The 27,650-nt window shown below is 32.9% G+C and overlaps 6 protein-coding genes across 6 annotated transcripts; 3 read left to right on the top strand and 3 right to left on the bottom strand.

The window, feature by feature from the left end:
* The first annotated feature begins 403 nt into the window (after positions 1-403).
* Positions 404-2,036, top strand: LOC110602306 (divinyl chlorophyllide a 8-vinyl-reductase, chloroplastic). Its single transcript, XM_021739794.2, has one exon. It carries the CDS (start codon positions 576-578, stop codon positions 1,827-1,829), a length of 1,254 nt encoding a protein of 417 aa, XP_021595486.1. The 5' UTR covers positions 404-575; the 3' UTR covers positions 1,830-2,036.
* A 709-nt stretch (positions 2,037-2,745) lies between these two features.
* Positions 2,746-5,778, bottom strand: LOC110602307 (CASP-like protein 1D1). Its single transcript, XM_021739795.2, has 3 exons — positions 5,403-5,778; positions 3,259-3,385; positions 2,746-3,154 (listed from the first exon to the last, which is right to left on the bottom strand). Exons 1-3 carry the CDS (start codon positions 5,648-5,650, stop codon positions 2,930-2,932), a joined length of 600 nt encoding a protein of 199 aa, XP_021595487.1. The 5' UTR covers positions 5,651-5,778; the 3' UTR covers positions 2,746-2,929.
* A 5,587-nt stretch (positions 5,779-11,365) lies between these two features.
* On the top strand, positions 11,366-12,253 carry LOC110601092 (CASP-like protein 1E1). Its single transcript, XM_021738101.2, has 2 exons — positions 11,366-11,711; positions 11,810-12,253. The coding sequence occupies exons 1-2, from the start codon at positions 11,464-11,466 to the stop codon at positions 12,138-12,140; spliced, it is 579 nt and encodes a 192-aa protein (XP_021593793.1). The 5' UTR covers positions 11,366-11,463; the 3' UTR covers positions 12,141-12,253.
* Positions 12,234-17,090, bottom strand: LOC110600773. Its single transcript, XM_021737638.2, has 11 exons — positions 16,739-17,090; positions 16,467-16,562; positions 16,218-16,372; positions 16,001-16,094; positions 15,719-15,789; positions 15,524-15,630; positions 14,921-15,042; positions 14,589-14,677; positions 14,394-14,453; positions 13,905-14,009; positions 12,234-13,812 (listed from the first exon to the last, which is right to left on the bottom strand). The coding sequence occupies exons 1-11, from the start codon at positions 16,914-16,916 to the stop codon at positions 13,696-13,698; spliced, it is 1,194 nt and encodes a 397-aa protein (XP_021593330.1). The 5' UTR covers positions 16,917-17,090; the 3' UTR covers positions 12,234-13,695.
* A 469-nt stretch (positions 17,091-17,559) lies between these two features.
* Positions 17,560-24,866, bottom strand: LOC110600821 (E3 ubiquitin-protein ligase MIEL1). Its single transcript, XM_021737709.2, has 12 exons — positions 24,537-24,866; positions 24,360-24,447; positions 23,992-24,048; positions 23,826-23,858; positions 23,652-23,729; positions 23,423-23,466; positions 23,284-23,324; positions 18,889-18,971; positions 18,715-18,806; positions 18,551-18,620; positions 18,368-18,409; positions 17,560-18,041 (listed from the first exon to the last, which is right to left on the bottom strand). The coding sequence occupies exons 1-12, from the start codon at positions 24,590-24,592 to the stop codon at positions 17,916-17,918; spliced, it is 810 nt and encodes a 269-aa protein (XP_021593401.1). The 5' UTR covers positions 24,593-24,866; the 3' UTR covers positions 17,560-17,915.
* Positions 24,867-25,997: 1,131 nt separating this feature from the next.
* LOC110600877 lies at positions 25,998-27,288 on the top strand. The gene is made up of 2 exons (XM_021737784.2): positions 25,998-26,760; positions 26,882-27,288. The coding sequence occupies exons 1-2, from the start codon at positions 26,221-26,223 to the stop codon at positions 26,927-26,929; spliced, it is 588 nt and encodes a 195-aa protein (XP_021593476.1). The 5' UTR covers positions 25,998-26,220; the 3' UTR covers positions 26,930-27,288.
* Positions 27,289-27,650: the final 362 nt, after the last annotated feature.

Below are 27,650 nucleotides of genomic sequence, written 5' to 3'. Positions count from 1 at the left end.
ATGTTTATTTATTATTATTAATTTAATTTCATGTTTACAATTTATAACTATTTTAAATTTTAAGAAATTAAAATTAATTTCAAATTAATTTCATATTTTAAAAATAAATAAAAAACTTTTAAAATTTGATCACCTTATATATTTTCAATGATTTGTCTCTTGTTTTTTTCAATTTGTACCATTAATGAAAATTACATACTGAAATATTTTAATTTTACAAATTTTAAATTCTTAATGAGTAATGACTATTCTAAGGAACTTCCTCATTTACTTTCTAAAATATAAGAATTTAAATGTTATACATTGAAGCCCCAATAATTTATCATAGTAAACTAGAAGGATCATATTGATATTTACCAGGCGCAGCTGAAATCCAAGAGATGTTATCCGCCTATCGTTTTTAGATTTTACTTTGATAGAACAGCAAACGTCCACCATGAAAGCCTTGGTTCCTCCATTGCCCATCTAACATTTCCTTGGCCCTCTTTCTCTTTTCTCATCTATTTTTCTCCTGATATTTTCATTCCCCCCAACGCTAAGCATCCTGATCTAAAGGGTAACAAACAGATAAAAAAATGTCCCTTTGTTTCTCTTCCAATATGTTTACTCTCCATTCACCCAAGTTTCAAAGCTATAAAACTCGCTTCTCTTCTCAGTTCATCAATCAAATCCAGGTACCATCTCTTTCCTGTTATTTATCATCTTCTCCTTTAAATTTATCACTACCCTTTAAGTTTAGTAAACAAAGGTTCAACCCCATCACTGCTTCAATTGCTACCGTTGAAGCAACCCAGTCTTCGTTTAGAAGCAAGAATCCTAAAGATATTAACATTTTGGTGGTGGGTTCTACTGGGTACATTGGAAATTTTGTAGTTAAAGAGTTGGTTAATAGAGGGTTTAATGTTATAGCCATTGCTAGAGAAAAGAGTGGGATTAGAGGTAGAAACAGTAAAGAAGAGACCTTGAATCAGTTGCAGGGAGCCAATGTTTGCTTCTCTGACGTGACCAATTTGGATTCTTTAGAGAAATCAGTGAACGATTTAGGTGTTTCAATAGATGTTGTAGTCTCGTGCCTCGCTAGTCGCAGTGGTGGTGTTAAGGATTCATGGAAGATTGATTATGAGGCAACAAAGTACAGTCTTATTGCTGGAAAGAATCATGGAGCTCAGCATTTTGTATTACTCTCTGCAATTTGTGTGCAAAAGCCCCTTCTTGAATTTCAGCGAGCGAAGCTGAAATTTGAGGCTGAATTGATGAAAGAAGCTGAAGAGGATAATGGATTCACTTACAGCATTGTGCGGCCAACTGCATTCTTCAAGAGCTTAGGGGGCCAGGTCGAGTTGGTTAAAGATGGGAAACCTTATGTGATGTTTGGGGATGGAAAGTTGTGTGCTTGTAAACCGATTAGTGAGGCAGATTTGGCTTCGTTTATTGCAGATTGTGTTTTGAGTGAGGATAAAGTTAATCAGGTTTTGCCAATTGGAGGGCCAGGAAAGGCATTGACACCATTGGAACAAGGGGAAATGCTGTTTAGACTATTGGGAAAGGAACCAAACTTCTTGAAAGTTCCGATTGGGATAATGGATTTCGCTATTGGGATTCTTGATTTCCTTGTTAAGATCTTTCCTTCAATGGAAGACGCAGCCGAGTTTGGCAAAATAGGAAGATATTATGCAGCTGAGAGTATGCTGATATTGGATCCTGAGACTGGAGAGTATAGTGCTGAGAAAACACCAAGTTATGGGAAGGACACACTGGAAGAATTCTTTGAAAGGGTGCTGAGGGAAGGGATGGCTGGTCAAGAATTAGGCGAACAAACAATCTTCTAATTGTTGCTGGCTGATAGATGTTTGTACATTTGAATGTGAAGTAGAGTCAATCAATCAGTTTTGTAACAAGGCCTGCTTGAAGGTATGCAATTTGCTAATTTCTAAATCTGCATACTATTATGCAAATTGCAAGCAAAACAAAATTATTTTGTGAAGATAAAGAAAATTATAAATTCATGTCATGTTGAATGCTTGAGAACTGTTGAAGGCAATTGTTCCTGTTGTATGGCCTCTGCATGTGATGCTGGTATTGCTGTACAGAAATTAAGTTTAATGTCTTGAAACCCAATTGAGCTGTGATATCTATTGACCCAACTAAGTTTGTGCCATGTAGAATTGGATTTCTTTCAGCAATTTCCTGTGGCCTTTGAGGCTTGAGCTAGCTAGTAAGGTCTTAAGTTGACATCCCTAACCTTACAAAATAAATAGATTGAATATCTACTCAGATTCATCTGGGGTCTGTAGAAAATAATGTTTTGGTTCTTTGAAGCTCCTCAACACTACCATGCTTTGTTTCTCGCTAATAATTTAATAACTGAAATGAGGCATTGCATTTTGCAAGCTCTTTTGTGGTCCAACGTACGATTGGATTTTTATGCTTGAATTTCTGGGTGGAAGTTCCTCAAGTCTGGTGGCTAAGACTTCTACATTTCTCTCTTTTCTGTTTGACAAGTTAAAGAGAAAACCTTCCACTGATTCACTGGCTAATCTGATTTGAGTGGATTTGCTTCCTTCAACTTGGTGAACTGGTCATACGTTTGTTAAACAAGTGAAAAACAATGAATTCCTAATGAAAATTGCTTTCTTTTAGTTGGAATAGATTGAAATATACTAGTAAACCTGCTCATTTAATTAAAAGGTAGATGCTCCGTTTGTCGAAGCAAAATGAGCGAGTTTGAGTTTCCTCTTTCACACGTAAATAAATAAATAAAGCTAAACGTTGTATATAGAAATTACACCAGTTTACAAGAATAGACTTTACAAAACTAGACCTTTAGCCATGCACAAGACACACAAAACAAACACCAAAGGTTCAACTTTTTTCACACAATTGAGATGGCTACAAACAATTCAGATTTTAGAGTCTGGAAAGTTTATTTCTACTCACGAATCCGACTGTGAAGAGAGAAGACTGAAAGCATGGTGAGCAGAACCAGAAGAACTGAAGCGAACAATGCGATCGCTATGGAGCTTCCCAGATGTCTGCAGAATTTGTCATAAAGAGGGCACACCTTCGCCCAACCTGCATGGCTGTTCCCCTTCAACCCAATATATGCTACTCCTCCGGCCGCCCCCGTGGCTGCCGCTACTATTCCCAGCATCAACTGCATCATTGTAACATCCATCTTTATATGTATCTCAAGGCAGCAGCGTGGGTACGAAATTATCCAAACTCCAAAGTAAGGAGAGATGAGGAAGAAAAGCTTACCACGTCCCAAAATGCATAATAAAGCAAGAAGGAAGTTGCAAAAGTTGGCTTAGCGATGAGGCCGAGGGATGCAAGCGTTGTGATGATACTGTACAGGCAGGCAACGGATAATGCTGCTACAAAGTATCTGCATAATGATTTCTCTATTAGCTAGCCTACAAAATTAATACTTCAACTCTGTTTACTAACCATAACTATCAAAATTGAATGGGACTGGCCGATTGGATTAGTTTAACTGGGAATGTGACCATGGTCTGGTTTGGATTAAGTAAAAACCATCAATTTCACATAATTAGTAGAAATCGTTGCAAACCGGAAAACCAGATGTTTTGATTTCAGTTTTCTAAATCGAATTAGTCTCTTCAATTTAAAAAGAAAATGCTTTTTGCAAGTACCAAGATTTGATCCCATTATCTCTAAGCGCTGCACAAGAAAATAGGAACTCTGTCTTCTTCAAATATAATTTAATTTTTTCTTTAACAAAATAATATTTTTTTATTGATTCATATTTTTTATGTATTTACGTATTGTAAAATAAAAAAAATATATTTTCCTTCAAAATAAAAGAAATTTTACCCTAAAAAAATTTTAAAATTTTTTATTTTTTTAAAATGAGAATTGAAAATAGAATTTTTCAGATTCTTTTTTTTTTAAAATGAAAATTGAGAGAATAAAAATTTTCAAATTCATTCAAATTCATTTACCATCAAATTAAATCTACAAATTGAAAATCTTCTTTTTAAACATTTATTTTATATATACACTGTAATTATATTCGTGTTTTGATGGAGTAGATTTAATTACTTTTCTCCGAATGTGAAAGGGGCAGGATCCTTGGTGCTGAACAAAAAATTATTACATTTATTTGATAAAGATATATAAAATCTAATCTACTTTGATTTTTCATGGAGTGTGAACATTGATGTGGTTGTCAGAGATTTTTTGCCAGCGAATTTGTAATTTAAATTATTTTGACTAAATGTTTTTACCAATAAATAAGCCAAAGTCTAAAGTCAAATGAGAAAAAGTCTCTTTTCTTTTGGAAGCCTCTTCAAAGTTCAAAACATTAGCTAATAAAAACTCAAATTAATGAATTTGGTGCCTTATTTTTTTTTTTTTTTTCTCTGAGGATAATTCAATCGTTAGGTTATTCACCAACATCACAATCACAAATTTCTCACATACGACAATGACACGCATATTTATTTTAAAAAATTTATTATTTAATTTTTTTATTATAAAAAATTTATTAATTGAGTTGTCAATTTTAAAAAATATATTAAAATTATAATAAATATTTAAAAATTTTAAAATATTTTAGTATATTTTTTAAAATTAATAAATTTTCATACACTAAAAAAAGCCTTATATTATTAAGTTACTAAAAAAAACCACATAGGTATTTTTACAAACAAACAAATATTAAAACATGAAGTTATAAATACTTTTAAGCTTTGATTATTTTCAAAAACTCTAAATGCAAATATAAGTAATCTCATTATCTTTAATCAGAATGTTTAGAGTATATAAACACATTTGAAACGTCAAGAATTTTGATATATAAGAATATGGCGGATCATTCATTTACCTATAGTTTGGAATAAAAAATTCATAAAAATTTAATTCAATTAATTTTCTTATTTAAAATTAAAAAAATAATTATTTTTAATTTAAAAATTAAAATTATATATAATTTTATAAAAATTTATTTAAAATATAGAGTTGCAAAAGTTTGTAAAACATTTTTAAACCTTATTTGATTGGAATTAAATTAACTAAGAAATTTTAAGTTATCGAAAAGTTGATATATTCGGCTTGTTTGATTGTCAACTTTATGAGAAATTAAAAATTTTAGTTTTTTGAAATGAGAAACTCAAAAATAAATTATTTTCTCATAAATTACTTTTCAGAAAATAAAAGAATCTAACCAAACAAAGGCTTACTATCATTCTTTTCACAAACTATATGCATACTCACTTATTTTATTTTTTAAAATAATTAATATAGGATATAAATGATAATTTTGAGGAATTAAAGTTGAGGGAAATAATAAATTTTAATTCATGAATAAGACTCCAATACCAATAAATTAAAGGCACTCCTATATAAATCCAAAAATCCCATGCACATATACATTTACTTACATGAAGGCCGGTGAGTGACTAAATTTGGCTTCAACAGGCACTCTGAAAGGCACTCCTGGCACAACAGCCAACTCCGTCTGCTTGGCAGTGGACATCACCACAAGCGCAGTCAAGGTGGCTGCAAACAACAGGATCCTAAGACCAACATCAACGGCAAAATAGTCTACCCGCTTAGGAGGAGGAAGTGGCGGAGGTGTCACCTCCGACTTGGTGGGGACTTCTGGATCAGGCTTATCGGTGGATGCCATGAGGTTGATATATAGGGTTCTGGGTTTTTGAGTGGTTTTGCTAGATAGCAAGCAAATATAGTTTATATAGCAAGTGTTTGAGAGTGGTAGTTGATTGTCTACTTATTCTTGTTATGCTTATCTACTCAACCAATTAAAAAGAACAATTGGGACAAGAAAATGAAAAATTTATTTGGAGTTCCCTGCACGTCATGGATTCGGATATCTTTGAATTTCTATGTTGTAACTTGTAAGAAAACCTGCCTGTTACTGTAGTTCAGAGTTAAAATTTATTATTTTTTTTCAGAAAAATATATTATTTTAAATGTTATTAAAAGATAATTATATTAGTTCAGTGTTTTATTAATTTTTATATATTATAGAAGAGCCTTATTGGATCAGGCTTTGACAACTCCTTTCTAAATTTTTGTTGATGATTAGTGGGACTTTAAAATAAATTAATATTATAAATAGCATTCGTTTTTTGTTTGATTGGGATGAAGAAAGAAAGAAATGCCACCTTGTAGCTTAATAATTGTTAACATGATTTTTTGCAAGTTGTCGCCATTTAATGTTCGTATATACTTTTAATTTATTAATCTTTGAGTCCTATTCAAAACTTTGAACTAAAAAATTCTTAAAAAAAACTCTATATATAATATAATTTGATGAATAGGGACACGAAGCTCTTTGAATGTAGGAGTGTAATTACAATAAATTATGTGTGAATTAAGTAAAATTCCATTTGATAAAAATTTATCACACACTATTTTAATTAAAAATCCAACTTTAAATTTAAAATTTTAATTAAGAATCCAAATTCAAATTCTAAATTTATTTAGTAAACGGGTTAAATTTCAACTTTATAATATTTAATTCGTTAAATTTCGTGAGTTGGACTCATTTCTGAATTTATAAGTAGACTCGCAAATAGACTAATAAACAGTCTCATTAAATAAATTAAAAATAATATTATTAGAAAAATAAATTTAAACACAATATATATTTTCATGAGCAAAAATTAAATTTTTTAAAATTTAGATTTATATAATTTTAAGATTTAAATATATTTAAATTGTTAAAATTTAAACGTTCATTTTTATAATTTTATGAATTAATATATATATATATATATAATTAAAATTATTTAATTTTTAAATTTATTAATTTTAAATTAAACACATACATGTAAATAAATTAAATTATTTATAAATTATTTCAGATTAAATTTAATAAAATCTGATTTGTCTAAATTTATTTATTAAATAAATTAAATTTAAATTTATTAATGTTCAACTGAATTTAAAATAAATAAAATTTAAATTTAACTCAAATTTAAAAAAATTTTAATAAATTAAATTTAATTTTTTTAAAAACTCGACTCCACTCTATTCATTTACACTTTTATCGTTAATTATATGGATTAAATGATTTAATGAGCTTATTATAGCTATGTATTTGCTGCTAACAGAAGTCATATAATATAATATTATATTGCATATTATATTATAGATAAATAAATAAATAAAGGCGTGAAACTTTGAAATTTGCTTTTCTGAATTACAATCCCACTAATTAATTAAAAGAATTTTAGCTTTAGGATCAGTAAAAAAAACCAAAAAAAAAAGAGGCAAATTCATCATGGTGAGAAATTTGGAATCTGTTTTTTTCTATTTAATAAGACAAACAAATAAAATTTAGAATTATCTTCTTTCTTTGATTGAAAATACATAACAACCGTTCTCTAATATTTAAGTTAGAATTCTCTTGCCCATGTTTTGAAAGGTTTCTACCAGTCAACTGTAGAAGCTTCAAGAGAATCACATTTGATTATGGTTATTTATTAATTTTTTAAAATAAAAGACAATTTTTTAGAAGAAAAATCAAATGATATTAATTAGATATATAATTAATTTAAGTATCATTTTCAAAAAAATAATTTAAATAAAGATAAAAAAATATATAAATTATTGAGTGCAACCATGGTATCATATAAATTACTTAATAAAATATAAATATTTATATAAAAATAATTATTTTTATTAATTAATTTTAGAGAATAATTTCTCAAAAAATGATGACAAGATTAGTCCACAAACTCGACCCATGTACATATATGCATACACGTCATAGTGAGAAGAGCAAGCTTATCTTTTTATAGTCGTGCAAAGACAAAATTAATGGCAGCTAAAACCATATAGCCTGTTTGAAAAAAGATATCTGTAGGAATTTATTTTTTTTATTAATTTTGATATTTAAAATAAAAAAAATAATATTTAAAATATTTGAAGAAAATAAATTAATTAGTGGATTTACTATACTCCGCCTACTGTGACTCATAAATAAAGTCCAGACGAAAAGAACTCCATTCAAAAGCTCATACAAAGCACTCAGAATATTTTTGAAAAAGCTCAACAGCATCGATTTGCTCCCACAATACTAATAAGGAGGCAGAAGGGACGATAGAAGCTTAGAGAAATGTGATGCATGTCGAAAGAACTCCCCCTGAATAACAACAGACAACATGAAAACTTCAAGTAAACAAAACGAAAAAGAGAACGAATTCACCATGTGCACAGTTTCAAAACCGAAAACCATTAGAGACAAAATCAAACACCATAAGAATTTCAGTTTGTTATAATCATGAAGAAACCGTGTTTGATGTAACTGGCAATCGACTATAAGAGGAGAAATTATGTTTTAGTGACCACTCAAGTAGGCCCCAAAATCGATATCCATCAAACCTAAAACCAAAATAATCATAACATGCAATTATCAGATCGATATAATCAAACCACTATTCACAAAATCTGACTAAGTAAACGTTAGGATGAAACCTCCGTTCGATTGAACAAAAACCTACTTAGTAAAGAGAGGAAAACTCACACAAGAATGATGAAGAACAATTGCGTCATAAATGGAATAACAAGAAAGTGGAAAAAGGAAAAGGTTTCCAACAAATGCAATCATATAATTTACCTAATCCCTTAATTTCTGTTTGTAATGAACTTCAATTTCTTTTCCAATGCTCAAACTCAAAACCTAATCACTTGTTCCCACAAAATGATCAGGTACACACAACCAAAAAAGGTAAAATACATATAGATTTCAAACATTAGTTCAGTATGGTTATTTTAATTATTAGATAATTTATTACTTTATTAGTTCACTTTTATCTTCTTTTTTTTTAAAAAAAAATATATTTTTTGTCTAAAATTATCTATAGTTTTAGAAAGATTAAACAGTATTAATTGTTTTTTTCTTCAATTTTATATGAAATTATTTCTATAATTTTTTAAAATTTATATTATTATCACTGTTCTTTTTAAAATATATATTATTATTTTTCTCTCTCTTAAATATCTTTTTATTGACAAATTAAAATATTATAATTATTACACTCACATACTTAATCTGGTGATAAATAAATCCGAATAAATTTAAATAGTATCAGATTCTACTTTTTTAATTTTCGTTTCCTATTTCATAAAAAAATATTATAATTATTGAGATTTTATTACTTGGGAAAAATAAAAAAGTGATCTAAATTGATATCATAAAGTAGTTAACTTAAACCAAATTTGAGTCTCTATTTCTCTAATTTTCTATTAAAAATTAATAAAAAAATTTAATGAGTATGTTTTTACACCATTAGAAAACTTACATGAAATTAGAAGTAGATATAATTTTTTAGGAGAAGTAATTTATACTAGGGTGAACATTTGGTCAGTTTGATTTAAAATCGAATCAAATCGAATAAATTGAAAATCAAAATTTTAGTGTTTATAAAAATCGAACCAAATCGATTTTGGTCAGAAATCGAATCGAATTGAATCGGTCTGATTCGATTCGGTTCGGTTCGATTTGATCAGTTTCGATTTTTAATAATTTTTTTTATTTTTTACACTTTATTTTTAATATTTTAAAATTTAATTAAAATATTTTAATCTTAATATTTAATTTCTCTATATTATTGAAAAAATATATTATTATCACTAATAGGTTCGATTCGATTTTTTTGGTTTTTTCTGATCAAAATTAAATCAAACTGAAATATCTGAAATTAAAAATCGAATTAAATTTTCAAATCAATTCAATTCGATCGATTTTTTCAATTTGAACCGACTACTTCTCACCTGATTTATACATCCAAAATGATAGAAATCAAGATAAATACTAATTAGTAAGTCAACAATTTAAATAACTTATGAATGCCATCCAAATAAGTCAAGTTGTTTGCTTTTGCAAATTATTGCAATTTTAAAAGCGATGGATTGGGATGTGCATGTGACATTTCCATTAATTTCGGATTTTACAATTAAAAAAATTCAAATCTTGGAAATCAATTAAAATAATATTGGCCGATTTAAAAAGCATAATTATATTTTAATTCAATTTTTTTAATTTTGATTTAATTAATTTAATTTTTATATATATTTTAATATAATTTTAATTAATTTAAAAAATTTTATATTTAATAATTTATATATCAATTTAATAATTTAATTGACATAAATAATTGTGGTTCACTACGTAAATAATTGTGGTTAGATTTAATAAATGCTGCTTTTTGTGATAACAACCATTACCCTATTGGTGGTTTTTGGTCAAGACCCATTGATTTGACTGTTGATATTCATTTGAATTTTCATATAATTAATAAAATTAAATAAATAATTAATTAATTAATTAAATGAATTTTTAAGATATACTCCATCTTAAACTTATATAATTAAATTTATTTAAGTTATGGAGGAAAGTGAAGGGATGACCGTTGACCAGCTTGAGAGGACAGAATTAATTCAGGATTTTAAACAAGGGGTGGGGTTATTCGTTTTTACACGGCAAAGTCTTTGTATGGGCTATATCATGAAACGACATATGCCAATGGACTAAACGGCACAATCCATCCGCTATGCCAATGAATTTAATTATTAACACAACTGCCAACGTCCCTTGCGTAGGGAATCCATCTGCTAGCTTAATTGATTAAGGGAACTACCTCCACTCCACTCCAGACTCTGTGTGTGTATTCAGAGTCAGAAGCTGAAATGGATTGCGACGTCGACCTAAAACCAGCGTATAGCAGCTATCTTTCATTTCCCTTTGCTTAAAAATTTATTTCCATCCAATCCATTTGATTCAAGTCACAATTAATTATAAATAGAGCTTACTAGTATTTTTAATATTGTTTTTAATTGTTTCACTTTTTTAACTTTGTATTAATAAAAAATTATTAAAATTAAAGTAATTAAAAGTTGTGATTTAATTACAAAGTCATAGTTGGATTTGATTATAAAAATATATATTTTTAATCTTTTCAAAAATATATAATAAATAAAAATTGAACGGGAGGGGAGTTTTATAGTGAAAAACAATTTTTACGACACCATTGTTATATATAAAATTATTAGTAAGAATGGTTACACATGTCAGGTGTTGATATTTCATATAACAAGTGGCAAAAAAATCGAGATGTTTTCTTCATTAGTCATATCTGCCCCATTGGGAAGTGATAATGTCCTTAGAAAATTGTTAGCTTATTGCATTATTAACATCACCAACATCAATGCCTGACTCCCAACATTTCAAGCTGTTACGTTCCTTTGCCTTAAATGCTTTGGACCCAATTCATCACGGGAACCTACACAAATTTTTAATAATAATAATAATAATAATAATAATAATAATAATTTTCCGTTTCACATTTGCTTTTCCTCTCTATTTAAGGCCAGTATGCAACTCCTTTCCTGTTATAGCCCTCCATTCTCCCAGTCATCCTTACCGTTTTCTCTCTCTCCAATTAAGGCTAAGCTTATTGGGCTGCTGTGACCATGGAAAGCCAAAACAAGGTCAGCAATGGTGCCATGGATGGTGTGGAGAGTAAAAGAGCAAAGGAAAGAGGAGGAAGGACAACTAGTTTCTTGCTTTTAAGGTTTATGGCCTTGGTGCTAACTTTGGCTGCTGCAATAGTTCTTGGGGTCAATAAGCAGACCAAAGTTGTCCCAATTCAGGTTGTGGACACCTTGCCACCTTTGAATGTTCCTGTTGTTGCTAAGTGGCACTATCTCTCTGCCTGCGTGTAAGTTCATTACCTTCTTTTACCATTTTCTTCATGTTATGGTACTTCTCATTTAAATTAAAAACAGCAACTCTTACGATAAAGTTTTGCATGGGCAGGTTCTTCGTGGTATCAAATGCGATAGCATGCTCATATGCAGCAATATCTATACTCCTTTCTTTGAGTGGGAAGAAAAGCTCGGTGCTTATTACCATAATCCTTGACCTATTGATGGTGGCTTTGCTATTTTCCGGCATCGGAGCAGCCGGAGCTATTGGACTTATGGGATATAAAGGGAATTCACATGTGAGGTGGAAAAAAGTGTGCAACGTGTATGGGAGATTCTGCAACCAAGCTGTGGCTGCTATTGCCCTATCTTTTCTTGGTTCAGTAGTTTTCGTGTTGCTGATTACGCTTGCTGTTCTCCGCCTTCATAAGAAATCTAAATGAAATGGAACTGATTTGGATACTTTTAGTAACGGAGGACGATTGTAATGGCTGCCCATGTATCTGTAGGCTGTAGCTGCTTTTTTTTTTTTTAAAAAAAAAAAAAAAAAGAAAAACCTTAAACTACAAGTTAATTACTAGTTTTACATTTGTTTGTATGCTCTCTCTCTTATGCAAAGTTTAGTCTCACTTCGGTTCGCAGTTTGTTAATTTTATGTTTCACCATAGCATTGATCAACTACTTCAGCTGACTCATTTTTCAGGAATTATAAATACTTGTACGTAAAAAAATGTTCTAAAAAATATCTTAATTTTCGTTGTTTTGTTGCAATATTAAAAATAAAAAAACATCTTAATGTTAATAAATTTATGCATAAAAATTTTAGTGATAGTAATAAGATTCTTAAAACCGAGAAATGATTGTCTTTTGAAAAAATTAGTGTCCTATAAAATATTTTGTAGTAATTAATTATTTTAAGTTACAGTGTTAGAAAATGTAAAGAAGTAAATATATATATTACAAAAAAACAAACAGAATTAAGTTTTCTCTAGAAGTTTGAATCGTCAATGATGAGTGTGAACAACTTTCCTAGAAAGTGGGAACTTTGAAGTCCATATACTAACCTATCAGTTAGTATGAATCTATTTAATACTATGTCTGAGTAGAACAAAGGAAACCACTTGAGAGAAAAGTCATATTTGACATTTGGTTTCATCGTTTGGCTAGACTCTGGAGAGAAATGTTTGGAAGGACATATCTCCTCTTAATCTTCTTCCAAAAAGAGGAGTTTTGCCCAAACTTCATGAATATGAATTGTTTTTACCTAGTTAAATTGTTGTTAATACATTAAAAATGAAGACATCATTCTTTCATCTAACCTTATTAAAATTGTCATAATTTTAACTTAAATCCAACAATTATAATTCATGTACATCCTAATCTTAATTCTAACAAAAAAAAATATCTAATAATATTTCCTTACTCCTACATTCATTAAAAAAACAAAAAAACAACAGTGGAACCAACTCAATAGGCGGCCATATAATAATAGTAATAATAATAATAATGAGACGACCAAAATGTTGAAAGTAGGATAACAACGAATGACACAAGGATGACAACGAAGGACACAAGGATGCTCTGTTGCCACACCCTTAGGATCCATTGGGAACCCACAAATCAATGTGAAATTGAGGGCACATTTAATCTTGAGACAAACGGTACGCATAATGGATTTGAGACAGGTACCTAATAATTTCCAATTCTCTCACTTCAAATAAATACCTTATAAGCTTCCTCTTCCAATATCTATTTTTGAGATCAAAGCATGAAAATGTCAACTTCAGACACAAAATTAAACTAATTGGCCCTAATGACTTACAATCAAATAACAGTTACTCCACTATTTTGTATTTCTATTACAACATCAACGGATGCTACCAAGGCTTCTTAATAATTTCTTTGTGCAAATACGTGATTATTGAATTGCTTTTCATAAAATTGAAATGGCTGTTTTTCTTTCATTCAACGACTACCATGCTCACATGTTTTGACAATTCAGCTTGGGATTTCTGCTTTACTAGTTAGGTCTTCCAAGTTTACATTCAACTCTAGGCCCATGTTTAATAGACCAACCACGGCTGGTATGTCTGTTTTCAAGGCAGCAGCTACAGCCTGATCAATCACACAATAGTTGGAGAGGTATCATGTAAATTTAGATTCTAGAACACGTATAACTCAAAATGAAATATTATTAAATATCATACCTTTCTATTCTCCTCTGGCTGCTGCTTAACTACATCCAAAGGCCACTCACTGACTAGTTTCTGAAGTTGAACCACAATTCCAGACTTCTTGGTGTCGGATAAAGTCTGCAAGCAGAGAGTAAACTTGTCTCTTAGGGTAGGGAACTCTACGGAAGAAAATCATACCAAAAGTACAGGTTTCAACCCTAAACCATATGTTTCTGATGATTCATTCACAAGTATAAATAGATATGTGAGTCATCTGAAGGCTTTCGATACTATCTTTTCTTACCCTAATGCTACCAAGATGTTGGCTAAACTTTATGACATTCAAGATATCAGCTAGCTAAGGCAAAATTTCTTTAATTGGTTTAATCAGGAAAACTTGGCTATTTGTTGAACTCTGCTCTCAAAATAAGAGAAAGAGAAAAATCTTTCAGATTCAAGGTAACAAGTTGTTTGGTCAGGAAGTCAACCAATCTAATATACACGAGATAAAAAAATTGGCACCTCATTAAGTATTTGAATGACAGCAGCAGCATCCTCAATCTTACGTTCTAGTATCAGACCCTGCAAAAACAGCCACAACTGTATGCTTGAAAATTCTTTCTTCACACTCATAAGATTAACAAAGACAACAATTACTTATCAAACCATTCTCAAAGCAGACAATAACAAGCAACTGGATGACATACAATCAATTACCTTGGCACATGAAAACCCACTAACAAGAGTGTGCTGTTGGGTTGACTCAGATCTCAATTCCTCAATTTGCCATAGTGATTCAGTGTCTCCTATAAAGAAAAATTAGAATTCAGGAATCCAAAATAGCAGTATCCAAGAGAAATGTATGACAGGAAATACCCCGAAAAACCTATTTACTTGCTAAAAAAGGTTTATGGACTCAATGTCCAAAATGGGAAGCCCAACCAACCAACAAACGTTACTAGATCACTATGAGATGACAAACAGATATAAAAATATAAACAAGGACTTGAAAATAAGATAGAGAAAGAGAATTGAGAACTCAAAGGGACCTCTTTTGATGGCAAAATCCATCAATATGTCAAATGCAGTTTTTCGTAGTTTCACTCCAGCCTTGAGAAACTTTTTCAAATACTTCGATATCAGTTCCCAATTGCCAGCATTGTAACAAATACTGCAAATTTTGAATCCAACATCAAAATCATATAATAGTTAATGCAGTTCTAACACAATTAGGTAAATGCCCAAAACAGCCCTCTAACTTTATTTTAAAAAGTGACCCTCATGATTCGGCTTGGCTTAATTAAGTCCTCAGAAAACTTAAGATTGAGCAGTAAAGCCCCATTTCCTCCAAATAAAGGCACATGTGGCATGTGAAAAGTAAAATCAACTCAAATTGACATTAAAGAGCTAATGAACTTTCAGCCAAAGCAACATAGTAGTCTTTTTGGAAACATGATAATTTAGTTGAGAAAAATTAAGATTCCTTGTGATCCAAAAACATCAAAGACCACTTGTTATGTTTGCAAATCACGTAATCTAGGACTTCAAAAGGAGTGAGCAGAACCTGGATCCAGTAATGCGTTCAACCAAACAACATTTTTCATGTTAAATGATATGTTGAGATATCATATTCAAAATCTAGGTCATTTTACCTGAAAACAATATCTGCTGTACTAGGTTGTAATGGAATGTGATTCTTTTTCAACAGTTTCATAACTTCAACCATGAAACTTACATCATTGTGTTCCTTAGCGTATGACTGCAATCCAATTACAGCAAGCATTAATAATTATAGATAGTAGAACAAAATTCCACAACCTAATTGAAGAGTCAAACACTACTTATACCAGCAAATGGTTGGCAGATCCAATGTTAGGAGTCAATCCATAAACATTATGCTTCCATAAAGCCTTTTTTCCTGCAATTTTTGTAACTTATTCATGTAATTACATGCCTGCTACATTAAATAGCTTTCCGAGTGCAAAATTGCAAATATCCAATGCAGCACCAGAATTTTTATTCCCTACATGCTTCTTAATAGTCTACATGAAACCAAAATTAGCCAACTCAATTTGTTTAAGGAAGAATAATTGGTGGAATGTATTTTCACAATAAAAAGGAATACATACCAAAGTCAATGGCCCCAACTTTAGCACATGCTTTAGTAACTTCACGGCAAAGATGACAATTAAAATTTTCATGGATACGAAGATTCGAAAGCCGCTGCATGGGAAAAGCCACAGTATTCAAACGTCAAACCATCCATAAATTAAACTCATTCACATATAGTAACTCATTAGGGGAAAAAGAAAAAACAATCTTTAAAGCTATGAGATCAGGACTAACAAATTTCCGGAGATTATGCAAACTGTCAAAGAGAAGTCTAACATCCTCGATGCTTTTACAGTTTTCAATCAAAGACCACAACCAAGCATTTGGAGCCATAGTCCGCTTAACATTCACAGATTCAAGAATTTTATCATAGAGCTCCTTCACAGATTCTGCAATCAACAAAGCAAAACATCCACAACCCAGTAAGACCTTCATAACCAACACGGTTAGGGGGAAAGAATCATACAGAATTAAATCAAGAACCTGTTGGGGTGCTCTCAGCACTAGAAGCTTCGGTAGAAAATGATGCTTTAGCAGCCCTCGAGTAAATATCTTGTTGCGCCATTAACAAACGAGTGCCTTGAACAGTACATTTGAAACTCATTACACTTGCATCACTCAGTAAATCTCAACTAACACTGTTTCCCAGTTTACTTCATCTTTTCCTCTCACTTCTCTAATTCATTAGCCAAAAAAAAGAATCAAGAAGAAAGGGAAAATCAACTATTTCATTAAATGAGAGAAACAAATAGTACCAGAGAAGTAGAGGGAATCGGAGGAATAAAAGTTGTAGCTTTCCCATTGATGAGAAGTGCGAGGAGAAAACGTGATTTGAATATCGGATGAGAGCAATTTATGAGTCGCAGCTGATCCTAGGAGAACCGGCGGCTTCAAAACCCTAGCGAGTCGACGCGCGTTTGAGAGGACTTGCATAGCTTTGACTCGCCCAAGTTAAGAATGACAAGCTGGATTCAGCTTTTACGAGTGAACTCGGAAAGACTACCGGGAGAGAAGCAAGTATTCAATAAAATGATCAGGGTTTAGGAAGGGGAGAAAAGAGGTTATGTGAGCGTAGAACGCCGGCCTACAGTTGTTCCCCTGCACTTGCGTTTGCCAATTTATGGATTTTTTTTTTTTTGTTTTTCAATTTCCTTTTCTTCCCTAAAATAATAAATTTAAAAAAAAAAGATTGGGCAAATTAAAATATATCTCTTTGCTTTTAAAATTAAATTGTCAAGATTTAGAACTTTTGGCCTCCTGCATTTCAAAGATTTACAAAACATGGTCACGATTGGTCAAATGATTCCATTTCATAAACCGGATTGGAATATGTATTTTAATACATAGAATGTTAATGTCGTTATAGTTATAAAACATTTTGAATCAAGATCAAAACTAGAACTAAATCAAAACCATTTTAATCAACAACCTTTTAGAACCACAATCGTTTTTGAATTGAACCAGTTTAAACCATGAAGAGTTACAAACCGGCGGTTCCCATTAACCACAATTCGCAATGTTTTCCAGTTTCTCGAAGGTTTACATAGGGAACAATTATTGCATAGCATCAACACCATGAAAAGTTAAAAATCAGCTCACCAATTAATCAAAACGATCAATAAGAATTCATGGCAATGAAACAACATTCCTGTAAATGGATTGCTGTATATGTAATGATTACATCGATCCAGAGACTTAAAAATAGCAGGATTTTAATTCTATAACTTGCAAGAATAGCCCGTGGAAAACTTTCCGAGGCATGATAGAAAATGCTACAGTCGAATCATATGGTAATGGTACTGAATTCCGTCCAACAAGCAATAATCTTTGAAAATTCTTGAGCTGCAATTAAGTGTGCATTTGTTTTATGGTCAGGATGCGAGCTTTCAATGCTCTTACATGGCTGGATATTTTCCCAGAACCATAACTCGGTCATTGAGGAAGAACAGGAGGTGCAATTGTGCGGGTATTGTATGATTTGCAGTGGCTGCATTTCTGCCCAATTATGTGAAAGTATACTTGCGTTGTGTCGTTGCAGTCATTACAGAGGATCCAAACCTGCAAATCGGCCTTGCCTTTTAGAGGTCTTCCAGTGAATATTAGTTGAAAAGACTAATAATGCAGCCAGACCAGAACCACTGATACAAACTATGGTAACTCATAATAATGACTTATCAAACAATGTCCCCAAAATTCACATTAATTCATGAATCCTGGGAGCACATCATATAGCACATCCAAAGAAACAGAAGAGTTCACTAATGGACTCTTAGATCAGAGCTTGCAGCATTCTTTAAAGCAATGCATAGAGGACAAACTAAATGAACTAGACAGTAGATGCATAAACCAGGTAAATCTATGTTAATAAGGATTGGAGCAAGAACCTTCTTGTAGCGATAATCCTCAGGCATGATGGTTACTTCTATCTGAGAATATATGATAATGAATCAGAATGTCTTGTGGATAATTCAACCAACGAAAAAACTTCTAAAAACATGCAAACTATTCGGCTTAAAAACATGCAAACTAGCATCCATGATCCAGTGAGCTTAAATTAAGAAGCCTACCTCCTCATCTATTATCTTCCAGGTTTTGGACATGTCAACCACTGATTTGGAGCATATGGGACAACAATATCTGGATGATAATGCCAATTCAAGTTAAAACAAAGTTTTGACATGAGAATCACAAAAACAACATGATAAGAACAACCACTGGGCAATGAGCTTACTTATCACGCTTTATCATCTCACAGTAACATTCAAAATGCATCGTGTGCCCACATTTCATAACTGTGGTGTCCTTTAGCGAGTCAAATAAGTACTGCATAAGTACATTTGGAGAGGTTTCAGTGCATAACAAAAGATTCTACTTGACCACAAGATTAAACAATCACAACACGGACCTCATAACATATTGGGCAGTGATGGTGCATGGAGTTCTCCACACATGAATGATTACCACGCAGGCTAATTGAATAGCAAGTACCTGCACATACATTGAGTAGTGTCAGCATACAGAAGTTTCTGGCATGTTATAAGTTATAGAAAGTAAATATGTTAAGATAGGAAGTAAATATTGATAGATGGGTCAGTTGCTTAAACCTAGGGATTGTATAATCATAGACTTGATTTTCCTTCCTATTTAGATACCCTCTCTCATGTATAAATAGATTGTAATCTCTATTATGAAATACAACAAATATTATCATTCTACATGGTATCAAGCCTTTCTCGTAAAGATTTAATTTTTCTCTCCTGTCAAAGTTTTTTTTAAGAAAAAAAAAAAAAAATTTTTTTTTGGAGACTTAGAACTCTGTTTATTTGGGTTACCCATAACGGGTAATATTTGGATCTCACCATCGCTGGAGCCGCCACATCATTCCCTTGTCAGATCTGAGGTTTATTTGCCGTTCGGGTTTTGGGGGAGGTGTTTTTATCGGTACTGTTCATCGGAACTGTTCACGAGTACTGTTCATCGGTACTGTTCACGAGTACTGTTCATCGACACTGTTCACATAGTACTGTTCACGTCGGGTACTGTTTTCTGATTCTGTGTTTCTTTTGTTGCTGTCGTTTTGGGTTTGTTGTCATGGTTGAAGTGAAAACCACCACCGTAACTGATGTGATTCCTATGATGACTAAAATCACGGAACACAAATTGAATGGATCTTCCAATCAAGGAATTTTGATATCTGCAGATGAGTATGCACAATTCGTCCAATACCAGACATCTCTAAAATCCTCTAATTCCTCCTCTATCACTGCAATTGCCGAGTCAGGTAACTCTACTACATGTCTTGTGTCTTCATCCTCAAAATGGGTTATTGATTCTGGTGCTACCGATCATATGTCAGGTCATTCTACCCTTTTGTCCAATCTTGAGTCTCGTACATCGCCTTCTTATGTTACTCTTGCTGATGGCACTAAATCTTCTGTCATTGGTTCTGGTCATGTCAACTTAACCCCTTCTCTTTCTGTATCCTCTGTGTTATGTCTCCCTAAGTTCGCATTTAATTTGCTTTCCGTTAGTAAACTCACTCGTGCATTGAATTGTTGTGTCTCATTCTTTCCTGATCACTGTGTTTTTCAGGATCTTTCGACGAAGCAGATTATTGGTAGAGGGAGTGAGTCAGAGGGTCTTTACGTCTTGAATCAGCAACTACCTCGATCTCCTCGATCTCTGGTATGCTCCACGCGTTTAACACCTTTTGATGTTCATTGTCGTTTGGGGCATCCTTCTCTCTCAGTTTTAAAGAAGTTATATCCACAGTTTCATTCTTTGTCTACTCTAGATTGTGAGTCTTGTCAATTTGCCAAACATCATCGTTTACCTACACTGCCTCGAGTCAATAAACGGGCTTCGTCTCCCTTTGAGTTAGTACATTCAGATGTTTGGGGTCCTTGTCTTGTTGTGTCTAAGTTTGGCTTTAAGTATTTTGTTACTTTTATTGATGATTTCTCTCGTACTACTTGGTTATTTTTAATGAAGAGTCGTTCAGAATTATTTTTTGTTTTTTGTGCATTTTATGCTGAAATCCAAACCCAATTCAATACTTCCATCCGTATATTGCAAAGTGATAATGCTAAAGAGTATCTCTCTGGGGAATTTCAATCTTATTTGTTACAAAAAAGGGATTCTTCATCAGTCATCTTGTGTTGCCACTCCTTCACAAAATGGAGTTGCTGAAAGAAAAAATCGACATCTTCTTGAAGTAGCTAGAGCTCTCTTATTCCAAATGAAGGTACCTAAATGTTTTTGGGCTGATGCTATATCCACTGCTTGTTTTTTGATCAATTCCATGCCTTCCTCCATCCTTCATGGTGATATCCCTTATAACATTTTGTTTCCCACTAAATCTTTGTTTCCTATTGAGCCACGTATGTTTGGTTGTACATGTTTTGTTCGTGATGTTCGTCCACAGGTTACTAAATTGGATCCTAAATCACTCAAATGTGTCTTCCTTGGCTACTCTCGACGTCAGAAAGGATATCGTTGTTTTTCTCCTGATCTGAATCGGTATCTTGTGTCTGCGGATGTAACATTCTTTGAGTCCACTCCTTTTTTTCCGCCATCATCTGTTTATAACACCGAGGGGAGGAAGATGACCTCTTGTTATACACTGTTCGCTCTTTGTCTCCTCAGACTACTCCTACACCTTTCGCTCATGTGCCAGGTCGCTCTCCCATCTTTCATGTGTATTCCAGACGCTTAGAGGACTCTGACTCCGTTCCGCTACCTGCTTCTTCGTCGACAGATCCTGCTCCCACTGATCCTTCACCGTCTGATTTGGATTTGCCCATTGCTCTTCGCAAAGGTAAACGTACTTGCACTTATCCTATTTCATCTTGTGTCTCTTATGATCAATTATCCTCCTCTTCTCGTTGTTTTGTCACTGCTTTAGATTCTATTTCAATTCCCAAAACTGTTATTGAGGCTTTGTCCCATCCTGGTTGGCGTGCTGCAATGGAAGAGGAAATGATGGCCCTTGACACTAATGGTACTTGGGAGTTGATGTCCTTGCCCCCAGGAAAGCGGGCTATTGGGTGCAAATGGGTGTTTGCAGTAAAAGTAAACCCTGATGGATCTATTGCTCGCCTCAAGGCCCGTTTAGTGGCCAAAGGTTATGCACAAACTTATGGAGTTGACTATTCTGATACATTCTCTCCAGTTGCCAAGCTCGCATCTGTCCGATTGTTTATTTCCTTGGCGGCTACTCATGATTGGCCCTTGCATCAACTGAATATTAAAAATGCTTTTCTTCATGGTGATCTTCAGGAGGAGGTTTATATTGAGCAACCACCTGGTTTTGTTGCTCAGGGGGAGTCAGGTAAGGTTTGTAGACTTCGAAAATCCCTTTATGGCTTGAAACAGAGTCCTCGAGCATGGTTTGGCAGGTTTAGTGAGGTGGTCCAACAGTTTGGAATGAAAATGAGTAAGTGTGATCACTCAGTGTTTTATAGAAATTCTGATAGTGGAGTAATTCTGCTTGTAGTATATGTGGATGATATCGTTATTACAGGAAGTGATATTGCTGGCATCACATCCCTAAAAGAATTTCTTAAAACACGGTTTCATACAAAGGATTTGGGTTCCTTGAAATATTTCTTGGGAATTGAAGTTATGCGGTGTAAGAAAGGCATTTTCTTATCTCAAAGAAAATATGTTCTTGATTTGTTGGCAGAAACAGGAAAATTGGGTGCTAAGCCTTGTAGTACCCCAATGACTCCTAACCTTCAACTTACCACAGAAGACAGTGAGCCATTTGCAGATCCTGGAAGATACAGAAGATTAGTTGGTAAGCTGAATTATTTGATTGTGACTCGTCCTGATATTGCATATTCAGTGAGTGTGGTAAGTCAGTTTATGTCGTCTCCTACTGTTGCCCAGTGGGATGCTCTGGGACAGATTCTTTGTTACCTTAAAGGGGCCCCAGGGCGAGGCCTATTCTATGGTAACCATGGACACTCAAATATTGAATGTTTTTCTGATGCTGATTGGGCAGGCTCGAAAGTTGATAGGAGGTCAACTACTGGGTATTGTGTTTTTGTGGGAGGTAACTTGGTCTCATGGAAAAGTAAGAAGCAAAATGTGGTCTCCCGTTCTAGTGCTGAATCTGAATATCGAGCCATGGCACAAGCCGTTTGTGAAATCTTGTGGGTACGTCAACTGTTGGAAGAAGTTGGGTTTTCAAATTCGGTGTCTGCTAAGTTGTGGTGTGATAATCAAGCAGCTATCCACATTGCCTCCAATCCAGTATTTCACGAGAGGACCAAACACATCGAGATTGATTGTCATTTTATTCGTGAAAAGGTTCAACAAAAGATAATATCAACAGAACATATCCGAACTGGAGAACAATTAGGAGATATTTTCACTAAAGCTCTAAATGGGACTCGAGTCGATTATATATGTAACAAGTTGGGCATGATTAACATTTATGATCCAACTTGAAGGGGAGTATTATAAGTTATAGAAAGTAAATATGTTAAGATAGGAAGTAAATATTGATAGATGGGTCAGTTGCTTAATCCTAGGGATTGTATAATCATAGACTTGATTTTCCTTCCTATTTAGATACCCTCTCTCATGTATAAATAGATTGTAATCTCTATTATGAAATACAACAAATATTATCATTCTACATGGCAAAAGAAGCTAAAAGTATATCATATGGAGATGGAAACTATAGTTATTAAATAACTAAAACGCATAAGAAGAGCTCCAATGCCACCAGAAGGAAGAAACATAAATGCAAGATGCACATGCACAGCAAATCAATTAGGTTGCTGGTGCATACCACACTTATTGCAGTGAAAATAATTCTCAAGGCCACCAACTCTGTTTAGATCACAACACAAAATTAATTTCGGGAAATCAGTGACAATATTTAAGGGAGAGAGAAAGAGAACAAATGAGCCAAAACTAGGATCACTCACCTACAGATCCCACAATCATCACAATGGAACTGCCCTTTCTCTGTCTGCATCATAGATTGCCAAAAGCTAACATCAGTTACTAATATCAACTGAGGATCAAAAAGCACCATACTTAAGTGATCCGAATATAAGAGAGTTTCATAAGTATCCACCATCAACAAAATAAATAGAAACAGCACAGGAGCAATTTTTCAATAAAGCAATATTCAATTTCACAAGGTAAGATTACATCATCATCGTAGAATTTGCAGACTCCACAAAAGTATTCCCCCATATTGACCCCACAGTTCGTGCAAACTTGAGCAACCTGGAATTTAAGTGGATTTGATTTGAGATAACAAGGAAGATCGACAAAAGTTGCAAACAAGAAAGCTGTACATTACAAATGTAGAAGCATACACACCGGCTGCTCCGTGTCACAAACAGAACATATTACCTGAAACATCAATACAAACACCATCCATCTCATCAGTTCCGATTGATAGCCTAGTGTTTAAGGAGACTTGATGCATAATATACATATTCCAGAAAAATTAAATACTGACAGAAAGAGACTTAGATTAACATACTTGCTTGACATCGTACCGATTGAGCTCGTGCCGTTCATAGGGGTTCTTCAACATGCTCTAATGAATCAAGGCAAAGGGAAGATAAAATAGTCCATATCAGAACAAGGTCCACTTACATATGTATAGAAGTGCCAAGGAATATTGCCTTGCATGATCCAGCAATTAAGGTAAAGGGACAATTATTAACAAACACCAAGACCAGCTTAAGCCTGCATACTTAAATGTTTCGAGACTACAGATTAACCAAACTAAGAAAACGAACTCAGCATGCTCCAATGCAGAAGATAAAAGGGAAATATAGATCACCCAGATCAAGATGAGGTAGCTGAACGGAGAAACATAGAAGGGCAATCAAGAAGAAATAATACCGCGGCCTCGTTGTGACAATGGCGACAAGGGAAGACATCGTTGCAGCATGGAGCTCGAATCTTGCATCTTCTCCTGTAATGCTCGCATCTATCAAAGAAAAAGTGAAGTAAATACAAAAACCAATTATTGAAGAAGGGAAGCATAGAAAACAGAGGAAGAAACTTAAAAAAGGGTACCCATATCCCATCTTCCCAAAATCAAGACGTCCATTAGATGCTTTGGTGCCTTCCATTAGTCTTGGAGAGAAATGGATAATAGATAGATTTGCGGAGAAAGCACAAATCAAGGAAGGCTAAAAGGCAAAAGCAGTTTCCTGATTTGGGAAGGATTGGGCTTCCTTCCTTTGGTTTCTCGCAATCCTCCAAACAGATAAAGAATGAAGCAACCGATCACGAAAAGACATAACCTTTATATCGAAATCAATTCATTTTCCATCCAATATTTTAACGTACCAAAGGAAAAACTTGAAAAAGTAAAATTCTGGAAGATGGCGTGTAAGCCCACTTGCAGGAGAAGATAAGGTGGTGGGCGACAGTGGCTGATGGTGACTTGGCAAGCGCCGCAATTCTGGGCGAATTGGAAATCGCAACATCAGCAAAACCAAATGTTGAAAAACAACAGCTCTCTGGGTATTTCAACAAACAGTTAGAAGACGGTTTTTACTATTTAGGATATATGTCCATATGTTCCATGTAATAGTTAATCTCATTCCTGCAAAAAAAAAATTAATCTCATTTCAGTTATAATTTATATATTAAAATTTACATTAGATTAATATATCAATCCCCTAATAAGTGCACATACTTCACCCTAATGCAGCTTTCCTCTCCTTTATCTACATTTCTCCTTTACACAGATAGGGCTAAATAATTTATCCAAGGACGAAGGAAAGTTTATTATTTAGGATAAAAATGTTAGTTAATTGATGGATTTTAAAAATATATTAAAATATTATTAAATAATAAAAAATTTATTAATATTTAATTATATAATTTCCGTAATATAAAAAAATTTCTTAATTGGTTCATAAATTTTATAAAAATATTTATTAATAATTTTGTTATGTTAAGAGAGTTTTAAATTTTCTTTTTAATATTTGATTATTAAAATTAATTAATAAATTTTATAAAATTAAAAAGATATTTTAATGTATTTTTTAAAATTAAAAAAAAATAATTAATAAATTCTTCAATATTATATGAATTAAATAGTTATTTTGTTAAAACGAAACCCATGAATAGAAAGGCCACTAAATTTCTTAGGAGTGAAGTAGAGTAGACCACTCATTTTAAGTGAGATCATCAATTATGGAGTGTTCCATGAGAGATGCATGTTCCTTCTTTATTTAATTATTATTTGCACAGCCACATTGTTGCATCTCTCCAAACTTAACTGCAAGTGGACCACCGAATTTTTAAAATATAAATATAAATCTCATGGCTCTACTTTATATTTATAGATTATTTCTATTATTAATTTAAGATGGTTTTATGGGCAAGAAGGATCCACAAAATCCTTCCATTTCCAATTCATATTGTCATTCTGGTATGGAGATTGCGGCAGCAGATCCGCAGGCCTCGATTATGACTCAACTAAAAAATAAATCCCAAACATGCTAATACAGAGCCTAAAATAAACCAATTATTCTAAATTATAGTGAAATTCATCGTGGTATACAGTTGTGAATACAATTGTGCCCCCCCCTTTGTGTTGCTCTCAGCCTCGAAAGCGCAACGGAAGAAACTGTGAAGACAACAAATTCCAACACCATGCAGTGTGCCTCTGCGTCCCTCATTGTCACCAGAATAACGAAAAACATACGGGCAAGAATCTCCCTCCCTCGATAAATTCTGCTTCTCCATGCATCTTTTCTTTTCAAGATTCACAGAAATGGGTTGTAGAGAATCAAAACATGCTGTTGCCACAGGAAACACAATTTCCCGAAAGAAATCTGATGCCGGGAGCAGGAAGAGCAAATACATAAAAACTGTTGGTGAAACAAGCGACAAAGGGAAGAAGACTGACTCATTGGTGCAGCAAGAAGAAAGCCAAAACGTAAGCAAATGCTTAGTCGATGAGGATGCATTGGCTGTTGGTGATGAAGTGAAAAAGGACATAACTGATGAACATAGAGAATTGAAAGAAGGAGCAGAACAAATGAACAAGGGAGATGGTGTTGCTGTTGAAGAACAAGAAGCACCAGCAGCAGGGAGATTGATTTCCAAGGAATCTCCCAATCGATTCTTTTCGTCAAGGAAGGATGAGGATGTTGAGGGATTTGCAGCTGAGGGAAGGTCTGAATTTTTCTCTCCACGCCTTGGATCAGAAAAGGAGAACTCGTTCAGTGATTGTGTCAAATCGGATGATGTTGTGGAGGAGACATTGGATCCACAGAAAATGGTTTGTACACTTGGCACAACTCCAAGTTTTTATTAGAACTCTAAATAATTTCCTTCAGCCATATATTATACATTTAAACTTATCAGCTTAACTATAAGATAATCTCATGTTCTTTATGCAGGTGAAGTCGGCAGTGCTAGGGAGCAATGGTCTTGGAGCATCTCAGTGAAATACTAGAAAAGAGATAACTCCGCTAAATAAATCTATATTAAATTCCACGTGATATCATAAAATCTCGTGTATTATAATTTAAATTCATACAGACTGGATTTAAACAGGGATTTTCCATATTAAAGTGACAAGTAAATTCATCCTCCTGCATTCTCACTAATTTATCGAGTTTTAACAAGAATATACACTCATCTGATTTGCAATTCATTGTGTAAAATTACAATGGGTTCTTAAAATCCTGTTTGATGTAAATTTCCGCTCCCAGCTAAAATTATTTTATTTTACCTTCTAAAATAACTAAATTCTGGCTGATCTGTACTGCTTCCAATAGTTCTTAGCATTTCATTTCTTCTCATCTCATCGATCATTATTATATCAATTAAGTGATCCACAACGTCATTCATATATTTATTGAAAATGTTCAAGCTAACATATTTTCACTTTTTTTAATTGAAATTAATTAAAATTTTTTAATTTAATTTTAATTTATCTCAAAAATCAAAATTTTTATACCAAATTTCTTGACTTCTTAACTTGGATAAAAACAAAGCAGTAGAATTTCTTAATTTTCAAACTAAATTTATTAATTTCTTAATGTAAATCCAAAAATGAAGGAAACTCAATTTCCTTCTTTTTTTTTAAAACTAAATTAAGCTTAAAGTAAAATTTATCTAAACAAAGAAAAAGTTCCCCAATAAATATAGAAATAAAATTGAGCA

Source organism: Manihot esculenta, chromosome 15 (genome assembly GCF_001659605.2).
Source record: "Manihot esculenta cultivar AM560-2 chromosome 15, M.esculenta_v8, whole genome shotgun sequence".
NCBI lineage: Eukaryota > Viridiplantae > Streptophyta > Magnoliopsida > Malpighiales > Euphorbiaceae > Manihot > Manihot esculenta.
This window is presented reverse-complemented; position numbering and strand designations above follow the sequence as displayed.